At 44.8% G+C, this 22,598-nt stretch overlaps 2 protein-coding genes across 17 annotated transcripts in view; one reads left to right on the top strand and one right to left on the bottom strand.

Moving 5' to 3' along the window:
- The window catches only part of TTC19 (tetratricopeptide repeat domain 19), a 41,668-nt gene extending 24,014 nt beyond the window's left edge, over positions 1–17,654 (top strand). For 2 of the 4 annotated variants that reach the window (XM_023244084.2, XM_023244087.2), the window contains 3 exons: positions 2,332–2,486; positions 3,928–4,090; positions 4,603–5,990. In XM_023244084.2, the coding sequence (XP_023099852.2) occupies positions 2,332–2,486; positions 3,928–4,090; positions 4,603–4,736 (452 nt within the window). In that variant the 3' untranslated portion in view covers positions 4,737–5,990. Of the gene's footprint in view, positions 1–2,331; positions 2,487–3,927; positions 4,091–4,602; positions 5,991–6,827; positions 13,109–16,655 lie in introns of those variants that run through there. The other 2 variants (XM_023244085.2, XM_023244086.2) reach the window with 2 other exon arrangements.
- The window catches only part of NCOR1 (nuclear receptor corepressor 1), a 159,778-nt gene continuing 145,779 nt past the window's right edge, over positions 8,600–22,598 (bottom strand). For 11 of the 13 annotated variants that reach the window (XM_023244071.2, XM_023244082.2, XM_023244073.2 and 8 more), the window contains 9 exons: positions 22,039–22,167; positions 21,460–21,617; positions 21,090–21,313; positions 19,705–19,845; positions 17,875–18,017; positions 13,884–13,937; positions 13,219–13,440; positions 10,665–10,844; positions 8,600–9,172 (listed from right to left, as the gene is read on the bottom strand). In XM_023244071.2, coding sequence (XP_023099839.1) covers positions 8,985–9,172; positions 10,665–10,844; positions 13,219–13,440; positions 13,884–13,937; positions 17,875–18,017; positions 19,705–19,845; positions 21,090–21,313; positions 21,460–21,617; positions 22,039–22,167 — 1,439 coding nt within the window. In that variant the 3' untranslated portion in view covers positions 8,600–8,984. The remainder of the gene's footprint in view (positions 9,173–10,664; positions 10,845–13,218; positions 13,441–13,883; positions 13,938–17,874; positions 18,018–19,704; positions 19,846–21,089; positions 21,314–21,459; positions 21,618–22,038; positions 22,168–22,598) is intronic. The other 2 variants (XM_023244076.2, XM_023244079.2) reach the window with 2 other exon arrangements.

Here is a 22,598-nt window from a genome sequence, read left to right as displayed (position 1 = left end):
TGATATTTTTGGTATGTGGTAAACATTTTCTGTCTTTAAATATTCTCAAAGAACATGTATTTTAGTTCTGAATCTTCTGTTAAAAATTTATTGTCTTAGACCTTTGTACTTGGAGGGAACACAGAGATTTGTCTCATTATTCTCATTTTTAACTACCTTTTCTCATTTTATCTCACAGAACCGTTGATGTCAAACTGCCGCTTGGTTATATAAGCTTTTGCTCAGCGTTTTTAAGAGTGCTCATAGTTAGATACTTTGTTTCAGTAATTCCTTCCAATGGAGAAATATGGGCTCTGCACATTTTCTGTTTGCGTTTTTATATTGGTTTTATTTATCCACAAATTTACGTATACTTTGATATTTAGGAAAATAACTTTCATTTAATGTTTTTAAAAATATATTTGTAAGGCGACCTATTTAAAAGTACTTCGAGTTCGATTTTAACATGATTATATACCTTTTGCATATAATTAAGTCAAAGTAAGTAACTTCGGATTTCTGCTTCGCATCGTTTCTTAATTTTTACCCTCTGATAGTGTGTCAACAGCTATTCTCATCCACCCCAGCTACTTTGTCCTATTTAAACTCTCTCTTCAATAATTGGTCATCCCGCTCTTTGGTTACATCGTCATCTTCACACTCTGTATGCCATTTGTAAGTTTTCTGCAACTTTGACAATAGGGAAGGAGAGGGGTTTCACGTGAATTTGCTGGTGAATAAACCCAGTTGACCACCGTCAGTTGAGTGTGTAATGGTTCGGTTACATACGTTTATCGGAGGTAAACTGTCTCTTTAAGCCCTTTCTGTGAACATTTACTTTTAGCAGAGCTGTTTGCAGAATTTCCTTGTCATTACCATCTCTATTATTTGTATCCTCTTTTCTGGGTCTCGTGCAAGTTCCTGTTCTTGAGATCCGCGTTCTCCAGTTCATGTGGCATTAGATGTTTGAAGTTGGTTCGTTTTCAGACAGTGTGTAGTCAGTACTGTAATTTGTCAAGAGTTGATAATCATTGCAGCCTTTATTATTCTTCAAAAAGTGGATGAACTGTTCTTTCAATTTGGCTTGTGACTTTCTAGTTCGGGATTCTGAGTGTTTTCTGTTCCTAACTGCATTGCCACTTTTGCACCTGAAAACTCTTTCATTTGCCCTATACTTTGTTAACTCATTCTTGGAATTGATCTTTACCTGTTTCTACTAAATACAATTTCAACCTAAAAATAATACTCCATGCTTTGATATGTGGACTTAAGGTTTTACTTGAAATGTGGGGCAAAGTTCGTCATTTAAATGGATATTGTGGTATTGTGATTTTAAGATATAATTGTTCATTCACATGACCAAAATATATTTCACATCTTTATTTGGTGTTTGTCCAGAGTTCCCCAAACCCTTGGAATTTCTTAGGTGTTGAGAATGATAAAGGTGTCTTTTGTTATGTGAATGGACACACCTAAAGGTGGTTGTGAAGGTAGAGGGTTGGAAGTTCAGTCCCAATCCCTGACCTTGGTGGAGGGGGGGAGGGGCTGTAAATTTAATCCGTGGCCAATGGCCAATGATTCAGTCAGTCATACCTATGTAATAGAGCGTCCATAAAAACCCAGAAGGCCGAGCTCACAGAGATTCTGGGCTGAAGATCACGTGGAGGCATGGGGACTGTTGGTGCTTTGGGAGGGGGCATATAAGCTCCGCCCATTCCCACATCCCTTGCGCTGTGCATCCCTTCCATCTGGCTGTTCCTGAGTGCTAGCCTTTTATGATAAACAGTAATTTAGCAAGTAAAATGTTTTTCCGAGTTCTGTGGGCTGCTCTAGCAAATTAATGTAACCGAAGGAGGGGTTTCTTAGGACCCTCAGATTTACAGCCAGTTGTTGAGAAGCACAGGTCACAACCCGCAATTGCAGTTGGTGTCCTTAGAGGGGGTCATGGCGGTCACTCCCATCGCTAGCTGGAGGTCAGAGGCACAGGGCTATGACTGGTGTCTGATGGAGGAAGGGGCTGCAGTCTAGGAGGACTGAACCCTTGTGGAGTCTGATGCTATCTCTGCACACACAAATGAGTGCATTCTTGCACACCTGCTGGTGTCTAAGAATTGCTTCTTGGTGTGGGGGGACCTCCCCGCCTTCCTGCACACATTGAAATTGGGTCTAGGGACCAGTTTAGATGAGAATCCACCTAAATTGTCACCTTTGTGTAACATTCAGGGGGTCCGGTACTGTGAAAATATTTGTGGGCCTTGATAACAAGCAAAATGTTAAGGAAGCTCGGCCAGTTCTCTGCCTCACTTTCTGTGTTGTCGTTATATGCCAGCAATGCTCTTATTTCCTTCTTAGTGGAAGAGAAAGCCAACACCCACCTCCTCCTTGGCATGTGCTTAGACACCTATGCCCGCTACCTTCTGTTCTCCAAGCAGCCGGCACAGGCACAGAGGATGTATGAAAAAGCTTTGCAGATTTCTGAAGAAATACTAGGAGAAAGACACCCACAGGTAAGGGAGGAAAACAGAGAGGGGAACTGTAAAACAAAGGTTTAGAATTTCCGGGTGTGAAATGCCACCCTCGTTGGGAGCAGATCAGCAGCAGATGCTGCTAGGTGCTAGGTATTCCCTCCACTGCCTGCCCCCAACTGCTTGTTTCCTAAAGGGGGTGAGGGACACCTGGCCAGCTCAGTCAGTAGTGCACGCCGCTCTTCATCTTGAGGTCGAGAGTTTGAGTCCCACATTGGGTGTAGGGATTACTTCAAACAAACCAAAACGAAACAAAACAAAGGATTTGAGACCTCTAATCGGTTATCCAGAGCATTCTGCCTGCATTTTGGTTCACCCAGCAGAGCAGCCTTTATAAAAGGTAGGTCTAACCAGGCACCCATGAGCTTCCAGGCCTTGAGGGTACATGGCACAGTATTTTGTAATAAGGAACATTAGTAAGAATCATTAAGAGGAACAGGTTAATGCATGAAGATTCTTGTCTCCCTCACCGCATAGGTAAAATGCCAGGGGAAGTTGGGGGAGGAGGGCAGAAAGGAGAAAGGGACTACATTACAAAGTAAAAACCACAGACATAGAATTAAACCACACCGTGCAGCGCTGTTAGAACAGTGAACACGTTGAACTTTGGTCTTTCTCGTCTCTCACATTAAATTCTTAGAAGGAAGAACTGGACCACTTGTCAGAATGCTTGGTACCCCCAGCACAGGACACAGGCATTTTAACTGGACTGAACACGTCCCAAGGTTCAGGTCGATGGGCAGGGCAACTTGTTGGGCTGTGAACTCTCTTCAGGAAAGGGATTTAGGTTAGAGTCCCTTTAATGGAATATTACTGAGGAATAAGAAGACAAACTTGGAATTCAAACCACCAAGTGCTAGAACTGAGGGGGGGGGGGTAGGGTCTGCTTCTCTTAGTACCAAAATTTTAAAAACTCTTAGTGGGAGTCTTCCTAAATCAGTAATATATGTGGTTCTTCTCGATGAGTCTCAGAGTCACCAGTAGGGATGACGTTAAATAAAGCCCTGGAGGCTGGCTTCTCAGGATTGCCGAACCAGGAGATCGTTACAGCTTCATCTTGCCGTTTAGTATTTTTTCTTGGTACTTCTAGTTTGATGATTAGATTAATAAGTCATAACTTGTTCCCTACTTGGTAGATTTGTATTGTTTTCCAGAGAGCCAAACTGATGCTGTCCCCCATACAATGTGAATGATATACGTGTTTGTTTTATATATATATATATATATATACATACATATATACACACATATATATATACGCATACATATCAGTTTGTTAAAGGCTGATGTCTTTCATGTTTGTGGAACGTGCTAGGAAACGTGAACTCTTAAGCATGTATCCACAGTTTACCAGACTCCAAATTAATGTTAAATCCGTGTGGCTGTTTTTTAAAAAAATGGCTGTTTTTTCTCTTGTGTGTAGACCATCGTGCTGATGAGTGACCTGGCTACCACCCTGGATGCACAGGGCCGCTTTGATGAGGCCTGTGTTTATGTGCAAAAGGCATCAGATCTGGCGAGACAGATAGAACATCCTGAGCTACACATGCTGCTCAGTAATCTCGCTGCAATTCTGATGCACAGAGGTAGGGGGCAGTGGAAGCCCGCCGGGCCTGCTTGAGGGAAGGGGTCACTGGATTTCTGCAGCTGTGAGACGGTTGTAGGGAGGGCGAGGGGCAGTCAGGAAGCTCCGGGATTCAAAGGCTGGCTGAATGTACTAAAAAGGGTATGTGTTTGGTTGAAGTACCATTGGGTTCAGTTCACGTAACTTGTGTCGTCCTGCACTAGCCCGTCAAACACATGGAGCTAAAGAAAATTTCCATCAGCCGCGTGCTCGGCTGATGGAGTCGGGGCCCCAGGGCACCGGAGGGCCCCCGGCCCTCGCTGCCCTGGTGCTGTACAGCTAGGCCGGCTCACAGCCTCTCCGAGCGAGCCAGCGTGTCACAGGGGCTGAAAGGAGGCAGGGCCAGCCTGTCACTTAATGAGCACACAGCAAGTTAGACCTGAACTGTCGCTAGTGCTTGCTCTCAGAATCTTTCAGAATCACTTTGAAAACCTACATTTCTCTTTATTCTCCCTTCTCTCTGGGTTATTTTAGAACGATATGCACAAGCAAAAGAGATCTACCAGGAAGCACTGAAGCAAGCAGAGCTGAAAAGAGATGAGGTTTCTATACAGCACATCAGGGAAGAGCTGGCTGAGCTGTCAAGAAAAAGTAGACCTTTCACTTAATTTTATGAAGCGCTAAATCCCTTTTTGTTGTAGGGAATTTTAAGTAACAGTGGTTATTCTAGTCTCAGTGGCACCCAGATCAATGGCTTAAACCCTTTCTCCTTGATATTCACGTCTCGTCAGTTAGCTGTGGTGAAGGACAATTTGTACGCACTGCCGCTTTTGTTCTTTAAAGGAAAGACGACTTTCACCCCTGGCTGATGTTGACCTCTAAGGACAGATGTCAAGTGATGCTTTCCGTCGTACCGTATGGTGTGGTGCTGTCGTGCTGGTCTAAGTGTACCTGTAGATGGAGATGGGCCAGTTGGCCTTCGGGGTGGGTGTGGTGATTCAGCCAGGCATCTCTATCCTACGATTTTGATCCATTGATTTGCTATACCTTTTTTATTTTATCAATATCTGGAAGAACAGAACTGTCTCATGGCAAAGGGGGATTATGGTGAGTTATTTTTCTTACCTATTTCATGAAGCTCAGTGTGGGACCTAATGCATAACGGAGCAAAAGCATTGTCGTGGTTTGTGCCAGCGCCCAGCATGAAGTTTTAAAGTAGGAAGTAGGCCCTTGAAAACACACCCGTTTAATTATAAATCAAAGTAAACTGTATGTCTTCATATCTGGTTCTATAGGACTATGAAAGAGGGGGGAAAAGGAAGGATATGAACACTTGTCAGTGCTGTTTGAGGACTCCGCTTCCTTTGCAGCCTAGGTCCCTGAACAGAGTCCTCTGCACGTGCCCAGGCTGCACCCCCAAACCTTCTGTCTCAGGGTCGGGCCTTAACAAGTGTAGTATGTAAAATCTCCCCAGTAGTTCTCATATGTTCTGCTTATACAGTGGAAGGATCACTGATCTGGATCTTGGTCCTGGCTTCTCGAGTTTGGGTCTCAGTATCCTCATCTGTAAGTAGGAAACGAATGAGATTGTCTCGTAGCCATGGGAGAATGTATTTTGTCCGATAACCCTAAATGAATAGACTACTACTGTGTTCAAAGAGCCTTATCACACTGCCTCATAGCGTGTCAAGTATATACATACAAGGTAGGTAGATGGAGGTTTTTACCTCAGAAGTGTTGCAAAGAGCCCCTGGCCTAGGGCAAAGGCAATTTTTGTAGGTGCTATGAAGGAGCACTGTTACTGTTGGTAAGCCTTTGGGGGGCGGGGGGTGTGAGTGGGAATGGTAAACAGATATTTTTGTTTCTGTGTACATACTATTGGAAGAATCCTTTCATAATAAACTAGAGACTCTACAACAACATTGTATGTATTCCGTAATCTTTGAGTTTCTCATAAAAAATAACTTACTAAATAAGAAAAACAAAATACTAGAAATCCTGAGGTCCAGATCCTCCAGGATTAGACTAAGACGCAAATTTTCTATTTTGCAGATGTAAATTTTTTCCTGCTTTCTAAGCTCATCTCTTACCACCCAGCTAGCTCCTCTTTAATTGAGTCTAATGAGAAACTAGAATGTAAAGCAGATTGAGTTTCAGTGCGACCCAGTCTTAATTTATTGGTTGGTGATTTGTGAAAAATTACCGTCAACTAGCGGACTACTCACCTACGTGGAGAATGTTTTTGCTTTTTCACAATTGCAGGGGTTACTGAAAGTAAGGATTGTGACTCCAGGTTTTATTTAAGAATTTTTGAATCTCCACAGTGATTCCGCTCACGGTCCCGTCGTGGTGCTGGAAAAACTATAGGTGTTTTCAGAGAGACAGTCTCTTCCTGTGGGTGTCTCCATGAGAGTTCATTTGCACAGTTGTAAAACAAGGTAGCAGGGCAGGAAGGCCGACCCCTTTGCCAACTGGTCTGAGTTCAAAAGTAAATTGTTAAAAAGAGCATAGTTGAAATTTTTGAACTGTCACCAGTGTTTTCAGGGCATAAATATTTAAAAACTGGAACCCGCACACCCAAGTTACTTCCCATGATAAACATGCGCTGGAGATCCAGCTGTCAGAATGCTGCTATGAACAGTATTGGGAAGACTTTAATTTAGATCCTGGGGTGCTAAAAAAAAAAAAATCATGCAGAAGGATGCAGCTTTGGAACACTGAAGTCTCAGCCTGCAAAGAGTGTCATGCCTTGGTTTCAGCCGACTTCAAGTCCTCTGTCACTCGGGGCTGTCTGCCGTTTCGGTCCTGCCGAGGTGGACGTCCTCCCTCCGAGACGGTTGGCTCCATAGGTAAGCCCGCGAGAGTTCTGTCCTCTCGTTGTTCTCAACTAAGAAACAGTCCTGGACTTTCTCTCCCGTTCTGAACTCCAGGTGGTGGCGGATGGCATAGGAAAACACATACGCACTGCGAGGAGGGGGCGAGGGGGGAGCACCACTCACTCTCGGGTCCTCAAGGAGAGCTGTGCCAGTAACAAGCTGGGCTCTGAGCCGGCTACTCTCAAAGACTGTGCTGACTTGGAATAGCTCAAGACCTTCAGGGTCATGGAAAAATAATCATGATCTCTTTTGGGTCAGCTGACACAGATTATTAACAAAGTCTCAGACATTACGAGCAGAAAACTGTCAATTAGAACATTTAGTTACGGTTTTTCACGCACGTGAAAATTTTACGTATATCATCAAGTGGTGCCAGCTTTCCAAGTGGAAGGAATCTGATCACTAAACCTGCTCTCAAGTTTACTGTGAGGACTTCAGGTCTAAGACACGAGTAGAATAGTAACAAGAGTGAAGGCCTTAACCATGCAGGCAAAGGACTGAGCCTGTGTCCTCATTATTAAAATCGGGATCAGACACGAATGCTGAGGGTGATGCCAGGATCTCGTTACAAAGGAGGCAGTCAGTGGTTCCCATACACCTGCTTTCTGTAGAGGCTTGCATACTTTTGTTAAAAAGTTGAGATCTACTTAGAAGTCCATGAAGTGCTCACGTGTATCATCCTGAGAGACCTCTGCCTCTCCCCTTTCTCACCTTCAGTGGCATCCTTCCAAAACAGTATCCACGTGCCGCTGAAGGATGCTGCAGCACTATGAAGTCGTAAAATAAAATAATCTCACAGTTCGATAAGCAATTATTAAGGGTGAAACTGACCCCTTCATAATTATTTGCTCCTTGAGATTTGGTGAAAGATTCACCAGTAAACTCTTGCCCACGAGGAATCACAGGGAGAGTAAGTGTAAGCACTGGCACATGGGGAAAGGGAAGTGAGGCTTCGGGATACACAGCACAAGGCAAAGCTAAGAGTCAGATTCTGTACGGATCGTTAGCTTCTAACTCAACCGATAATACAGAGCAACCCACTCCTCTGAAACCTGAGACATCAAGAGCCTTGAATCACACATGATCTATGTGGCTATGGACAGGGTAGTCCAATTTATTTCGAAACAAAAGCTCTGTTGGGCTGCATCAAATGCAGGAGAAAAAGAATATTTAGGGCCACGGTTAAGTTACCAGTGTGCATAACAGTGAGGTATGCCTCAAATAAGCCTTTTGTTTTTAAACTTTAAAAACTGAACTATAACATACCCATGCAGTAATATTTTTCAGTGCCACTAATTTAAAAAAAAAAAAAAAAAAAATTAAAGCCTGCACTGGAAATTGACAGTATGGCAGAATTTTGTTTCTCCTACCTTTGACCCAAAAACGTAATGTACAGATTTTATATAGGGTCTGTGTTAAAAATCTAAACATTTCCACAAGATTTTAAACATCGCTGGAAATCTGAATTTAGAGGAAACAAAATTGGATGAAAGTACAATGCCCGTGACAGCCAACATTATGTAACTGGGCTGTATGAGGTTGTTGAGAAGGCAAGGGTTAAAAAGATAGGTGCGATGTTTTTTTGTTTTAAAATTACCCCCCCGAGTTGATGCGCTGATTTGAACATAAGTACACCAGATACTACAGCAAGGGGAAACACTGCAAAAAAGGTAATCTATTTACAGAAGAGTGATTTAAAGACATTATGGTTTTCTTTACAAACAGATGTAAGAACAAGAATTGTCACTTTTTAAAAACTCTACATTTCAACCCTCCACTATTATTATAATCCACCGAACTGCCTGTGTCAGAGGCAGTCCCCCCGTCCCTCCCCCCCCCCCCCCATTTGACTCTCCAAATAAATTTCCATCATTTCTTCATCATCTGCGGTCCAGGCTCTCTTAAAAAGTCTCTGGGCACAAGTCCTAGGACGAAAGGCTTTTGACCTGCCATTAAAAATGAAACCGCCAAGAACGAGAGCTCCCTGTCCCGCTCCCTGTCCCACACCCTGGCCCCACCAAGACCCCTTCTGGGCGCGGTTCAGTCATCGCTATCCGACAGCGTCTCGTACTGTGCAGAGAGCAGCGGGGCAGGCTCTCGCTCCCAGATCCTGCTCTGCTGGTGAGGAGCCGCTTGGTTCACGGAGGACGGGGCACACGCGATCGGGGTCGGTGGCGTACTGCTGAGCATCCGCATAGTCAGAGGGTTGTAAGGAAACTGAGTCGAGCCTGACAAAAGAAAAACTGTTTTCACTGTCATGAGCACAGCTGCTGTTCCCTACAGCTTCCACGGGGTGGAGGGAGACACGATTATTCTATTGAAATGGTCTTGTGACACCGGGAGCAGAATGAAACACAGAAGGGCCAGGGTTTCACCATGCAGACTGTAGCCTATGGTAAGGCACCAATCGGTGAGAATCTAGAAGGGACGGAGGACACGAGTAAGTGCAAGCTTAGGGTTGCTAAGTCCGGAAGTGGAAGCTCAGGGCTGAACTTTCAGTGAGTTCTAGAACCAGGTGTTTCCATGGAGAATCCAAGTAAAACTGCATATTAAGCTCGAAGAGTCTGGTTGCACCAAGAACTCCTGGACTCTTAATGATAAATGCAGCAGTACGTGCTCAGAGGACGAGGGGACAAGGAATTGCAGCAGGTCACAGGGCAGCAGGATGCAGGTCAGCTGCTGGGTCTCTGGGCAGATTTAAAAGGTACAAGATCTGGAAGAGGGTATGTGAACCTAACGACAGCACTGCTACCTCCTGCCACTTTCTAGATTGGTCTCAACTGTCCCCAGAAAGCCTCTTACAGCTTAAGAAACTCTAAAGACAGAAAACATAGCCATTTTACCAAGGGATTTCACAAATTAAATTCCTTCCCTAAGAGAGGAAACAATCACTGGTTTAGAAGTTGTCAAACTAGAGCACAATCACTTCGCATGTGATGTGAGCTTTATGAAGCAAAGGCCTTCAGTTATGCTGACGATATCCATAGAAAATTTATATGTAAATAAGGGGGAGAGCACATTTCAGACATTTTCCACTGACGTACATGTATTTAACTCCTAAAAGATGGCTCACGATTCTCTGAAACCCTTAAATCTACACCAGGTAATCCCAGTTTTATTTAAACCACAAAAAAGCAAAGCCTGTTCCCTTTCAAGACAACCAGTATTGTGGTTATTAGATTTGAGAAGAAAGCTTACGAGCAAGCAAGCACAAAAAGGAAAACATTCATAAATACCCTAGAACACGGTTTTTCATCAGTTTATATAAATATAAGTGAGCCTGCAATAGAGATGGCTTTTTACACTATCTCCGTTTCTTATTTTGATTTCTTAATATTTCCCGAAGAACCTTCTCTAAGAATGTCTATAGAGAGGCTAAGGGTGAAGCCTGGGAGCGGCCCTTCGCTCTCAGGTGTGGTTCCCGGAAGAACTGAAATCACAGACTTCGTGGCTTTGCAAATAGCAGGTGCTGGCTCCCAGCACAATACAGAAGTAGGGGGAATGGAGATGTTTTCATAGCTCTTCCTTTGTTCATGGTAATCAGACCTTACGTTCTGTAAATTTTTAGGATTCCATGCATTCAGTGTCTGTTTTGGAAAGTGGAATCCTACTGATACAATAATGGAAATTGAGGTTTCCAAAGTTTGATTTTAGAAGTACTAGCCAAGGCTTTGATAAAAAAGGACTTTACGACTCCTTTTCTAGCAGTAAGTTCCTCACCTGTTGAGGAGGGCCTGTCTTCCCAGGCCCACCCTGGTGTCTGCCTGTGGTAATCCCCTTCTGAATGTACAGAGGAGACGGAAGAGGGCCTTTCAGTTCCTAAGAAGCCTTGCCCAGGGATGGGAGATTTAGATTTCCTGCTGTTTGACTTGCTGATCAGCTTTGGTTTGCAAACTCCTCCTAAAAGTGAAATAAATTAACTCTTGACATATAGTAATTATGTTCTCAACTTAAAAACCTACCCAAGTGCTGATGGGTTATATGCCGCTGAGAGAAAGCGGGAGGATGGCAGGTGGTGTGAAGAACCCAGATCCTAGGACCCAGTGAAGTTTCAAAGTTAGTACTTTTAAAAGCCAGAATTTACTTGTAGCAACTAAAGCAAAAGGGGTATGTCCTCATGCCATCAACTTGAAAAACATGTAACCAAGGAAATTTAATTTCTGAGAGGAACATCATTTCTTTCCGGGTCTTGGAGCACAGAAACTAAGGAAATTAAAGCAGGTTGACGAAAACCTTAAATCCTAACTACCTCCTTGCCTGCCAGTTTAAAGGGAAGCAGAGGAATCTGTACACCACCCCAAGGAAATTTTATGCCAAAAAGCGTGGAACAGAAGCCCCTTCGTGGCCATGCTACTGGTCCCCAGCAGAAGCTCAGCAAGTCTTGGCGGCCTGTTGTTCCAGGCTGCGGTATACAGAAGTTCACAGGAGTGGGATGCCCGACAGGGCTCTAGAGCAAAGCATGGAAGTGATGTCTGAAGAGAACAGAGCCCAGGTGAGCAGCAGACGTGTTCCACTGCCTCGCAGAACCTGAGACCTCACCCTGCCCCGAGTCCCACGGCGCCCAGAAAAAAGCGGGTAGAAGGCAACTTCAACCCCTTCAACTACCTGCACAGAAAAGAAGTGCAAGTCCTTGATGGTCAGGAAGAGAACAGAATGGGACGAGGGGAAAAGATGCTTCTGGAAGAGAAACTTCAAAATACACAAAGCCAGTTTGGGCTCCTTTGGTAAAGAACAGATCATCATCAAAAAGGAGAGGTGAAAAGCTTAGGAAACAAAATACGGCAAGGATCAGAACAGACACGACAAAAAGGGCGTTAGCACGAAAGGAAAATGTGAGCTAGAGTAAAAGCAACAGATGAAGATGACTGAAATAATTAGATTAAGATGACTAAAATAACTAGAAGGTAACAGATCTGGAGGACAAAGACTAGCTGGCAAAAATGTAATTGTGTTTTTTCAGATGGATAAGCCCAACAAAAGAGGCAAAATAGAACATTTCCAGGAGTGTAGAAATCAACCTGCAGGTGCAAACAGCCTCCCTGTGGTCAGGAAAGTCTGACACGGCACGAACGCCAACATACTAATTAACTTATTCAAATTGAGGCAAAGAGGCTTCAGGCAGATAAAGCTGTCACCTGCCAAAAAAGGGGACATCTGGCCGCCTTCTTACACAACCATTGACGCCAGGTGGGGGAAATGTAATAGTGTCTATGGAATGTTTTGAGAAAGGTGCCACACTGTCCTTTCAAGTATCAAAGCAGCAAGAAGACATTCTTGAGCGGGAACAGTCTCGGAGGACAGCAGCCTCTGAGAGAAAAGGGAGTGTGAAAACAGTACCAAAAAGAAAGGTCTCAACAGAAGGGGTACGTGACCAGGATTGCTTGAAGTGGGTGACCGTCACCAATGTTACCACCTTCAAATACACGCACAGGTAAATCAATACAAATCAGGAGGTAAGAGCAGAAAGGGGAAGACTGTGCTCATCCTTCAGAGCAGGAAGTGAATCCACGTTGCCATAAAATACACGTGGGTGTAAATAAATAAGAACCTCTGATCTCTTTGATCTTCTTCACCTTAGTGAGATCTTTTGCTTGAGGATAACAGGAAAAAACCCTAAACTAAACCTGAAATACCGCTGACCTGCCAGTAAATTTTTAAGCATAAGAGATCCTAGTTCTCAAAGATTAAGAAAAAGGGGTTTCAAAGCTTAGAATCACAGTTTTTTGTGTGCTTGCTTTTACCAGGACGTATGAATGACTGGTTCTGATGTCTATCTGGCCTTTTATGTGTCCATACAGAGATACTTCTAAAATGATGCTTATCAGACAAGAACACTAGCTTTCTGGATGATGTGATCTGAAGGGTTTGTTTTTTTTCTTCTTCTATGGCTTAAAATTCTTTTATGCTGAGCCTGTTCTTTTTATTGCAATAGTAAGTCCCTTTTATTCAAAAACAGAAAGGAACCTGCACTTGTATTACAGTTAAAATGTGTCGATCCAGATAAGGACTAGATGCAAAGAAAAAAACCCAACACTCAAAGGTGACTTCTGCATAAAAATCTCCGTCCTTTTAAAATTTCTGTTCGTGGTTACTAAAATGTCTGAGCGGGTAAAAAAAAAAAACAAAAACAAAAACAAAAAACTAAGTAAAACCGTTAGAGGGGACTCTGGGAACACACAAAATGAAACGTCTTGGTGACGCATTACCACTTGGAAGTAGATTGGTGTTTTCTTGGGAAAGGCAGCAGAAGGGCACAAGAGTGAACACACTTCACCTGAATGAGGTGACGGGTCCCCTTCCTCTCTGCGGGTCTCCCCACTGGGCACAACGGAGGTGCTGGCGCCACCAGGCACCACGCCGACAGGTTGGGACATGACGACTCCGTGCTCCTCGACTTTGTCGTCAAAGCTTCCCATGAGCGCCTTCCTGATGATGTCTTCCAGACCGAGGTTACTGGCAGGATCAGCGAAAGAATGACCTCTAGAGCTAACTGAGCCTGAAAGAGACCAGCACGCCATTTCTGCTTATTTCCGAACAGCAGACGAAGAGACAGAGACCAGCGGACTCCAAATGGCCTTTGGGCCCATGGGACACACAGCCCCGGGCCAGCTGCCCGCAACACCCCGAGAGCCCACACAGGGGCGCCCAAATCCCCCAGTAGTAACTCCAGCAAATTGAGTTTTCCTTTGCTAAATGAATGGGTCCAGCCACTTAAAGTTCCTCGGTTTTTTCTCTTTTCAGCTCCCTCGTTTCTACACTGTTCTTTAGTGGTTTTGATTCTCTTTGTTCCGTTACCTCTCCAGCAAGTGTTTAGTGAAGCTCGGCTCCCTTTTTACTGCCGCTGTCTCCTCCCCGACTACATTTATGCACACTGGAGCAGTGCCCCTGCTGGGCAGTCGGTACTCGATGGGTATCGGGTGGACACGTTTTGATTCTTACCTGAGGTAGTGACTGCTGGCAGATTAAAGATCTCAGTTCCTGGTTGAGCGGCTGCTGTATTTAAACAAACATTTGAGTTAACTGAGATGGGATGATCACGTACACTGAAGGAGATAAAGTCTCAAACCCTACAGTGAAATTAACCTTTTTATTTCCCATGATCCCAACCTTATTTTTCACCAGTTAAGATAAAGAAGTAATTATTTTTTAAAAAATCAAGCAATAAAAAATTGGATGAGGTGGGAAAATCTGAACAGGAGCCATGTGCCCACAGGAGGAAGAGAGCGCTCACACTGCCGGAGAAACAACAATAGCAAAGGGGTCCAGTTTGCCAGAGAAGAGACGCCTCTGGGATGAGCCCCAGGAATGCCAGCCAGTCTGAGACAGCCTGGCCTCAGACCCCTCCATGAACAGCATGAAAACGTGGGCTTCCCTATGCTTCACCGGGAGCGACTCCCACGGGCACAGGAGCAGCCCGTGATTTGTCATTTGTGCAGTTTGAACAACAACAGGTGGGACAGCCTGGGAACTACCGATAAAGCGCCGAGACAGAGGTAGAAGGAATCTGGGAACGTGAATGGTGTTCTCACCACAACTTCCAACTTGCTGCTGAGAACTCGAAAGAGAAAGAATAGGGAAGCAGGGTGGGGGGTGTGCCCCAGAGCAGAACGCGGAGCTCTGGGGGAGTCTGCAGCAGGATGGGCTCTTTCCCGGAGAGGAGGCCGCTCTCTGAAGCCAGGCTGCATGTGCCTGGAAACTAAAAACTTCCTTCATCGGGCAACTTTAAATTGGCAACAGGAAGGAGGACAAAAATCTCCAGGAAGAATTATACAAAACCATGACCGTCTCCCCACTCATGGGTCAGGAAAACTTGCAGTAAATAAACTGAACCTGAAAAAGTGGAGTGACGAATACACAAAAGTTTCTGGAATAGAATTCATTCATTCGACAAATATTTATTAAGCATTTGGTGGAAACCTCATAAAATCACCTTCTTACTGATCAAAATGGTCAGATAAAGACGATTTCATATTTTTCAACTGGTGAGAACAATACGATCCTCTGTGTATTTTCCCTCTGGAGCTTACAGTTTAGCGTGGTACTTTGTGAGGCCGTCAGAATGGAACCACCCCCGTGCCTCAGTAAAAGTGCCAACTTCCTCGAGTCCCAAGGCCTGTGGCTCACATGCTTAACGAGCACTCCAGGCACAAGGATCGATACTCAAGTGTGAGGACCCCTGGCTTAAAACAGATGGGCACACGTGTGCGAAAGACCGTGATAACCACTCAGAAACGGGCAGGGAAGACTGACAAGGGACAGCTGTTTAGGAGGCAGACTCGACAGGAAGAGGTGCAGAGGGAGGGCTGCCCAGAAAGAAGCTAGTGAAGCCACAGTGGAGGAAGTGTGGCAGGGAAGGAGGGGGTGACGTGCTTCTCCGTGTGCAGAGGTAGAACGTTAATTCCTTTTTAGACACTTAAGAAGCCAAATGCACAAGAAGACAGAGGTCCTCAAAGGTATGCAAGTGAAACTTCATGGGAAAAGCCGAACCCCACTTCGGACACAAATCTGGGAGTTTTCAGCACACAGCTTACACCCCTGGAGCGGGTGAGAGGATTCAGAGGTTCTAGTGCGTGAGGACGGCACTGGGAAAACAGCATTCAAGGGTCAGGCAGAGCAAGACTGAGCTGCTAAGAAGACATAAAAAATGTCCAGAGTAGAAGAGAAAAAAACAGGAGAACATAGTATCTGAAAGCCAAGAGAAGAGAATATTTCTAGAAGGGGAAAAATGGCTTGTGGAAGATCAAATAAAGTAAGTTTAAAGCATTAACGGTTTTTGAAGAACGAAATCACTGATGTCCTCGGTGGGAACGCTGAATTAATTGAGAGACTCCAAGGTGAAACAAAGTGGTCTCGGTTGCTGATGGCTTTGATGTCTTGGTTCTACTTCCTGGGGAAGACGGAATGTGCCCTGGGGACCCATCAGCCCACTGCTTCCTTAACACAATTCCTTAACTGTCCCTTTCCACAATCGAAAAGAGTTCCTGCGATCAAAAAATTCCCCAAGCAATTTTGTTTGTACTTGCATGAAGACATTCACGCATTTTATCCTCTGTTAAAGTTAGGGACTTGTTTCATTTTACATGTTCAGAGTAGAAACCATCTGTCATTGTAAAAGCGCCCAACACAGCACCCTGCTCAATAATTAATTGTTGAATGAATGAATGAGAGAGCTACTGCCTGAGGACAAAAGAAAATAGAAGACAACACTGTTAAGCGGGCTTCTTCAAGTCACATGTGGCATTTTTCTGTCAACAATTTTTTGCCCACTAAAATGAGGCGAGACCAAGACTAGAGAGGATGAGCGAAAACCCCTCAAAGATGGAACAATTCTAAACTGGCTGTTCTGGAATCGGCAGGTCTTCACGCTCTGATTCTTCTCTGCCTTCTGAGAGAATGTGAAGATGAGAGCACCACATTTTTGTTGGTGACATTTGACGCTCTGTAAGTAACAGATGAAACCCGTGATGAGACAGAAAAATGTCATAATTTTTTTTAAAGAAGAAAGGATATCTGTAAGCCTGATAGCAATGCTGGCCAATATTCTAAAATATTTATCTTCCAAAGAGAGAGTTCACAACAATAACTGACACTGGGCTCACCCTTTTTTTCTCTTGGATGTTCAACCTTTATTAATCACAAAGTGTCAGATCCAAACACACGTCCACCTGGCAGTTTGTAGTTCACAGCCCACAATTTCCTTTCTTTTGACAGGGTCGGGAGACTAGTAGATCGCAGATCACAGAAATAAAGCAGACTGCAGAAAACCCAGATCCGACAAATCTCGCCGCATCACTGGAGGTACTTGAGGAAAAGATGGAGAAGTACGACTTTCAACCCAAAGGGAAGGTCTGGATGCCACAGAGGTTTATCCTACTGAGTATCTACCAGTGACGTGGGTGACGATGCTGTGAGTACAGAACTGTTACAAGCCAGTGAGCGCACCGCCAGAGACGTGGGGTTGGCACGCCAGAGTGGGGCCACCGCCCCATGACTCACCAGTTAGGCAGTCTGCACGGGTTCTTAAACCTCCCTAGGTTTCCTCATCCGCACAATGGAGACGATTACACCGTGGAGGGTGTAGGGCCGCTGTGAGGATTAAATGCCTTGCACATGCTTCCAAGTGCCCAGAGCTATAACGACCTAACTGTCTGCTTGCCATTACTGTTATTCTGTTTTCACACGGTGGACTGATCGCATCTACAGATGAATGCTGAATGACTGAACAGAGATCCAGGAAGACACTGCTGGGGTAGGAAAAGTAACTGAGTGGCACAGCACGGACTTGGAGCCAGTGACTCCAAAAGTACAGCAAAGGAAAGGTACGGACCCAGAGCAGCGCATCAAGATACCCTGATATTTATGCTCGTATTAAGTGCACTATATCCTAACTGCGTGCTCGTTGCCCAACACCCTAATACAATCTACACACCTGAACAGTGATGCCTCTGGGGCAGAGCACACTACTCAGAACTTACTGAGAGGTTAAGCTAAATAAAGTGGTTTTTCTGCGGAGGGACACTCAGAACCAGCAGCGTGAACAGCTGATGACGCAGGATGTTTACAGAGAGAAGACTTGAAGGACACACTCTGTCTTCAAATGGCTGCGGAGTGGTCATGCAGACTCGGCCCAAACGGATAAAACTAAGACCGATGGGTAAAAAAAAAAAAAAAACTACATGAAGAGCTAATCTGGCCCCACATTTGTTCAAAGAGAAGACGGACAGCTTCAGAAAGCAGCAAGTTCTTGCTCTCTAGCAGGCAATCTTCATGTACTGGCAGACATTTGAGAAGAAACTTTAAGATCAAATGTGGTTGGACAGACGCCTACAAGAGCCTTCAAACTCAAGGATCACATGAGAGGCAACACCAGAGATACAATTATTATTAATGCAGGTTTTATTTTGGGATTCATGAAAGAAATCCCACTTACCCATATCAGAGTCACCTCCACCAGAGGAGTTCAACTTACGAAAAATCTCCTGCTTCTTTGATTTAACCATGGGTGACGTGTTTTCGAGCTTGGTGAAGAAGGAAGGCAAGTAGCTTATACTCCCTGGCGAGCGGGAATCATTCCTGTGGGGAACACAGTTATGCCTATTATGTCTGTTTCATCATGTGCTAACCTTGGGGGTGTACCCACTTCCCCATTTCGTGTCTGTGGATAACCCTACGTCATATATGGGGACACAAATACTTCAGCACGCTCATAAAGTTAGGACTGCAATGGAGATAATCTAGGATGGAGATTCTTAACGAAGACCGAATAAGCAACAAATGATGTTAACAGGAAAGTGAGAAACAGCTTACCATGATGCCATCTGCTTAACAGCACAGACACTGGTATTATTTATAGCTGCCACATACACCAGGAACTAGTCACTATTCTACTAGCAGAACTGCTATGAAGTAGAAGAAATTAAAACTAATAGCACGACTTGCCTATAAAACAGCAAGAGCTCATACCTAAGCAATCAAAACCTGGGGCCTTCAACAGAAGAGCCACAACGTAGAAATAAAACTGCCTCTGTTAAAATCATTTCACGCCTCCCACCAGATGAGCTGAGTCTCACGTAAAGGGTTTCGCAATCATTTGCAGCTTCCTATACTAACACATTTTAAAGAACCAAATTTCCTTGAACCACGATGATCTAGCTAGAGCTGGAGATGACAGCAAAGAACAAACGGAAGGCTGCTGATCACCTCATCTGGTCGGGTGGGTTCATTCATCATTCAAACATAACAATACCTGCCATATGCCAAAGAGAGACAGATATGTGATAGAAAATGGGCAGGATGTGGCCCCTGTCCTCAAAAAAGTCACAAACTGAAGGGAAAGCGTAAATATATAATTAAATTGAACGTCAGCCCCTTTCTAAAAACAGATTCTCCTCATTTCGTTGAAAAGGTACCAACATCTATTTGCTTGCCCATGAATATAAACCATAAATAACTTAGAACACATTGTTTAAGAAATGCACTAGCAGTTTGGAGTGAGACCTTGGTTTAGAGCTGGACCCTCCCTCTATCTGACCATGGGCACCTCCTAGATTCACCTCCAGGAGCATCACGGGAGTGTGTTCTACACCAAGGAAACAGCGTACGTAGGGACTGAAAGGAATTCAGGGGACCGTAAGCAGCTTGACACGGACACAAGGGTGTGGTGTGAGGGGGAAGCGGCAGGAAACCAGACGAGCAGCATGAACCTGCTCATGAAGGAACTCAGGTGCCGGCCTACTGGCTTAGAGCTTGATTCCATGAGTTTTAGACAAATCACTCTGGTGGAAGTGGACCAGGCAGGGGCCAAACCAAAGGTGTCTAATCCAAACGGAAATAAAACCCAAATAATTCACAGGGGCTGGGTTGGGGTCAGAAATAGGGAAGAAAAAGTCTGTAAAGCAGTTCAGCAAAAGTGCTCGTTAGGACTTCCCTTCCACGTGGAGTCCACAAGGCCTGGTGCACGATAAACACTCAAGCAGGACTTCGATCGACAGCTGAACAGCTGACCACGTGGACAGAAAAGGATTTTTTAAAAAAGATCTAGAAAGGCTTGATTTCAAGAATAGTGAACACTTTTTTTCTGTAACCTATTTAAATGTAACTTTTTCACTAAAATCCACTGGTATTAGATCACCAGGGAAAGAGACTTCGTGGTCCTTGGAGAGTCCTATCCTGACACGTAACCTGGAGGGGAGAAAAGGCACAGGACACACGCACGCTCTGACACGGGAGCCGCCAGCCGGGACACGCTCCTGCTCCTCACCTCTGCTCTGCAGGCTCCGCCCCTCTCTGAGACAGGAGCAGTACACTGTCCTGTTTCTCATGCACGACTGGAACCTGGGGTGGGGAGATGGGCTCGTAGGACTCAGAAGAGACGTGACTCCTCTCTGGGGATTTTCCAGGCCTGGTATTGTAACATATAAAATATTAGACTGTGCTCCTGGGGCCCGCCTACAAATCACCCTAGACGGTTTGAAACCGGTTCACTCATTACGTCATTCAGGAGAAAGGAATAAAAGTTGCTAGCTTCTATCAGAAAAAAAGTTGCCTCAGATCTTCACTATATACCGGGTTATCAAAAAGTCTGTTGGCGCTGCTTTATCCGTGCACGTGCACTGGTGGCACATGACAACCCGGGACAGGCAGCGGCTGATGCTCCGAGGGAGGTCAAGGTCATCGTGCGCTTCGGTATCACACCCACCATCCTGCCCTTTAGTTACTCTGGTGAGCCCTCCGGGCTTTGACCTCTCTCTCTGAGTCAGTCAACACTGAACAGGTCTTTCCCCGTGAAGTTAAAAGAGAAAGGACCAGAGAACTAAACTGAACCCTGAGCACCCCATCAGGTGAGTCAAGACAGGCTCTAGCTGCCCCCTGCTAGGGCTGCGCGATTCTCTGCGGTTTCATGTTCTTCCTCCGGATACCACATTGGTAAAGATCACGTGATATAAACATACTGTTTAGACCAAAACAAGGCTTTGGCTTAGTGACTGTACATATTAAGAGCTACCTGTGACCTTTAAGTGTAATTAGTATATACGTACACGACCTGTCCTTTCCTTTCCCAATCAACCCCATTCAAACAGGTGGCCATTTTTTACCATTTTTCTTTTGGTTCCTTGGTGGTTACCTCTAAACTAAATAATCTTACACTTTTCTTGATTTATCAAACTTGAAACTATCACCTCCCTTCCATGAATGATGAAGAACCTGACTTTTGAATATACATTAAAAAGATACAGTACCAACTGCTCGGGCAGTGAACATTTTAAGAACAGGCAAGAAAAACCCTCATTTGTACTTCCCAAGGAGTGAGAGTGAATAAACTTTAGGTGTACAAAATTAATCCCCTATCTTGTAGATCTATCCAAATTGCTTTACTCTTCAGAAATGTACATACAATTTGAAATAAAAACCATACTGGGGCGGCTGGGTGGCTCAGTCCGTTAAGCTTCTGACTCTTGATTTCGGCTCAGGTCCTGATCTCCCAGTTTATGAGACTGAGCAACGCATCAGACTCTGCTGACAGCTTGGAGCCTGCTTGGGATTCTCTCTCTGCCCCTCCCACAATTGCACGCCCCCCTCTCTCTCTCTCTCTCTCTCTCTCTCTCTCTCTCTCTAATATAAATAAACTTGAAAGAAAAACAATACCTTCCCCTGGATTTGTCCACAAGATTTTCTGGAGAGACCCTTGGACCTGGTCTTTGATGGTGGACAGACTGAGACTGGGATTCTGGGCTGTAACGATTTGATGTTTTAGTCCTCACAGGTGTGGACACCAAAGCAGATGGTGAATTTTGGAATGTAGAAGTGGGAGGCTGCTGGGGAGGCTGTGAGGAAACTTGATTTCTAGCAAAATCTTGTGTGATGATTTGCTGTGAATGAGGAGAGAAGGAATTGGTTAAACCCACAGAGTACTTGCCCAAAAATGTAGCATTAAAAAACCTGGACATCTCTTTTGTGACTCTCTGTGAAATGTGCCTCCCGCACGATCAAAAACAGAAAAGTTAAAAGAACTTACACAGATGTGATCAGCGAGTGTGATCAGTCGGTGGGTCCTGGGCACTTGCCCCACCCCGTCGGCCTGTGAAGACGGGGGCAGCTGCTGCTGTGGAGACAGGGATTCCTGCTGGGGTCGGTAGTGATGTAATGGTCCTTCGTATGGTCTGCTGGCTTCACCTAGGGGAGGGCAGACAGGTAGATGTCCTACTCAGGGAACACCCCTGCCTGTCACTCACTATCAGATTAAGCATAACTCAGGGACACATGGGAGGGACATGGTGCTATCGCTAAACAGAATTCACGATCTTAATTTTGGAGGAAAAAATGCTTATCAGCACTAGTATAAACCGTGAGAGCATGAGTAGACAAAATATCAGCTATTTTCTGTATCGTTAAATATGAACAAAAGAGAACTTAATAAAAGCTTCAAGGTAATTTTCCACTGGTGCAGTCTTAAAGGGTTCTACAGCCATAAAGACTACTCTAAAACAAAACCAACAAAACCAGTTATTCCTGCACACGGTCTGGGCAGATGATCGGAAGCAAATGACACCTGCAGATGTGCAAACAGGTAAACCGGTGGCTAAAAAGTACCTACTTTCTGCTTGGTTTGCCTTCACCACCTCCGGCTGATAGGCCTGTAGCTTCTCCTGGGGCGGCGCTGGCGAGCTGGCAGGGCTGATCACCTCAATAGCATCGCCAGGCGCTTCATACCGATGAGAAGATACTTTAAGAAAAGGAAAGAATCTTACTTTAAAACTAATCCGACGAGAAGTTGCAGAAGTCCAAATTCTTCACACCTACTCGCATATTTTTGGTTTTTATTCTCAGAAACGTTCAGTGGCACCCAGGTTAGTGATAACAACCAACAAGCTCAATGCATTGGTTTCAAAGGTCCGCAAGTGCTCCCTCAGTGTCCCTGGTCTCTGTGGGACACAGGGTTCCTGAAACCGTGTGGCCTCTGAGACCTTCGGGCGGGGAGGCAGAGGATAGATGTGTGACGTTCTCCTGGGAGCAGAAGAACCCCAGGAAGGACCTTTCTCAGAGGGGAGATCCCAACGGTTCACTGCTTCCGAGAATTACAGTTCTGTGGGACAAGGAGCTCTTAGAAGAACTTTCAGGCTACACAGTGGCTTCGTTACCAGGATGCTTTTAAAG

This window comes from Felis catus, chromosome E1 (genome assembly GCF_018350175.1).
Source record: "Felis catus isolate Fca126 chromosome E1, F.catus_Fca126_mat1.0, whole genome shotgun sequence".
Taxonomy (NCBI): Eukaryota; Metazoa; Chordata; class Mammalia; order Carnivora; family Felidae; genus Felis; species Felis catus.
This window is presented reverse-complemented; position numbering and strand designations above follow the sequence as displayed.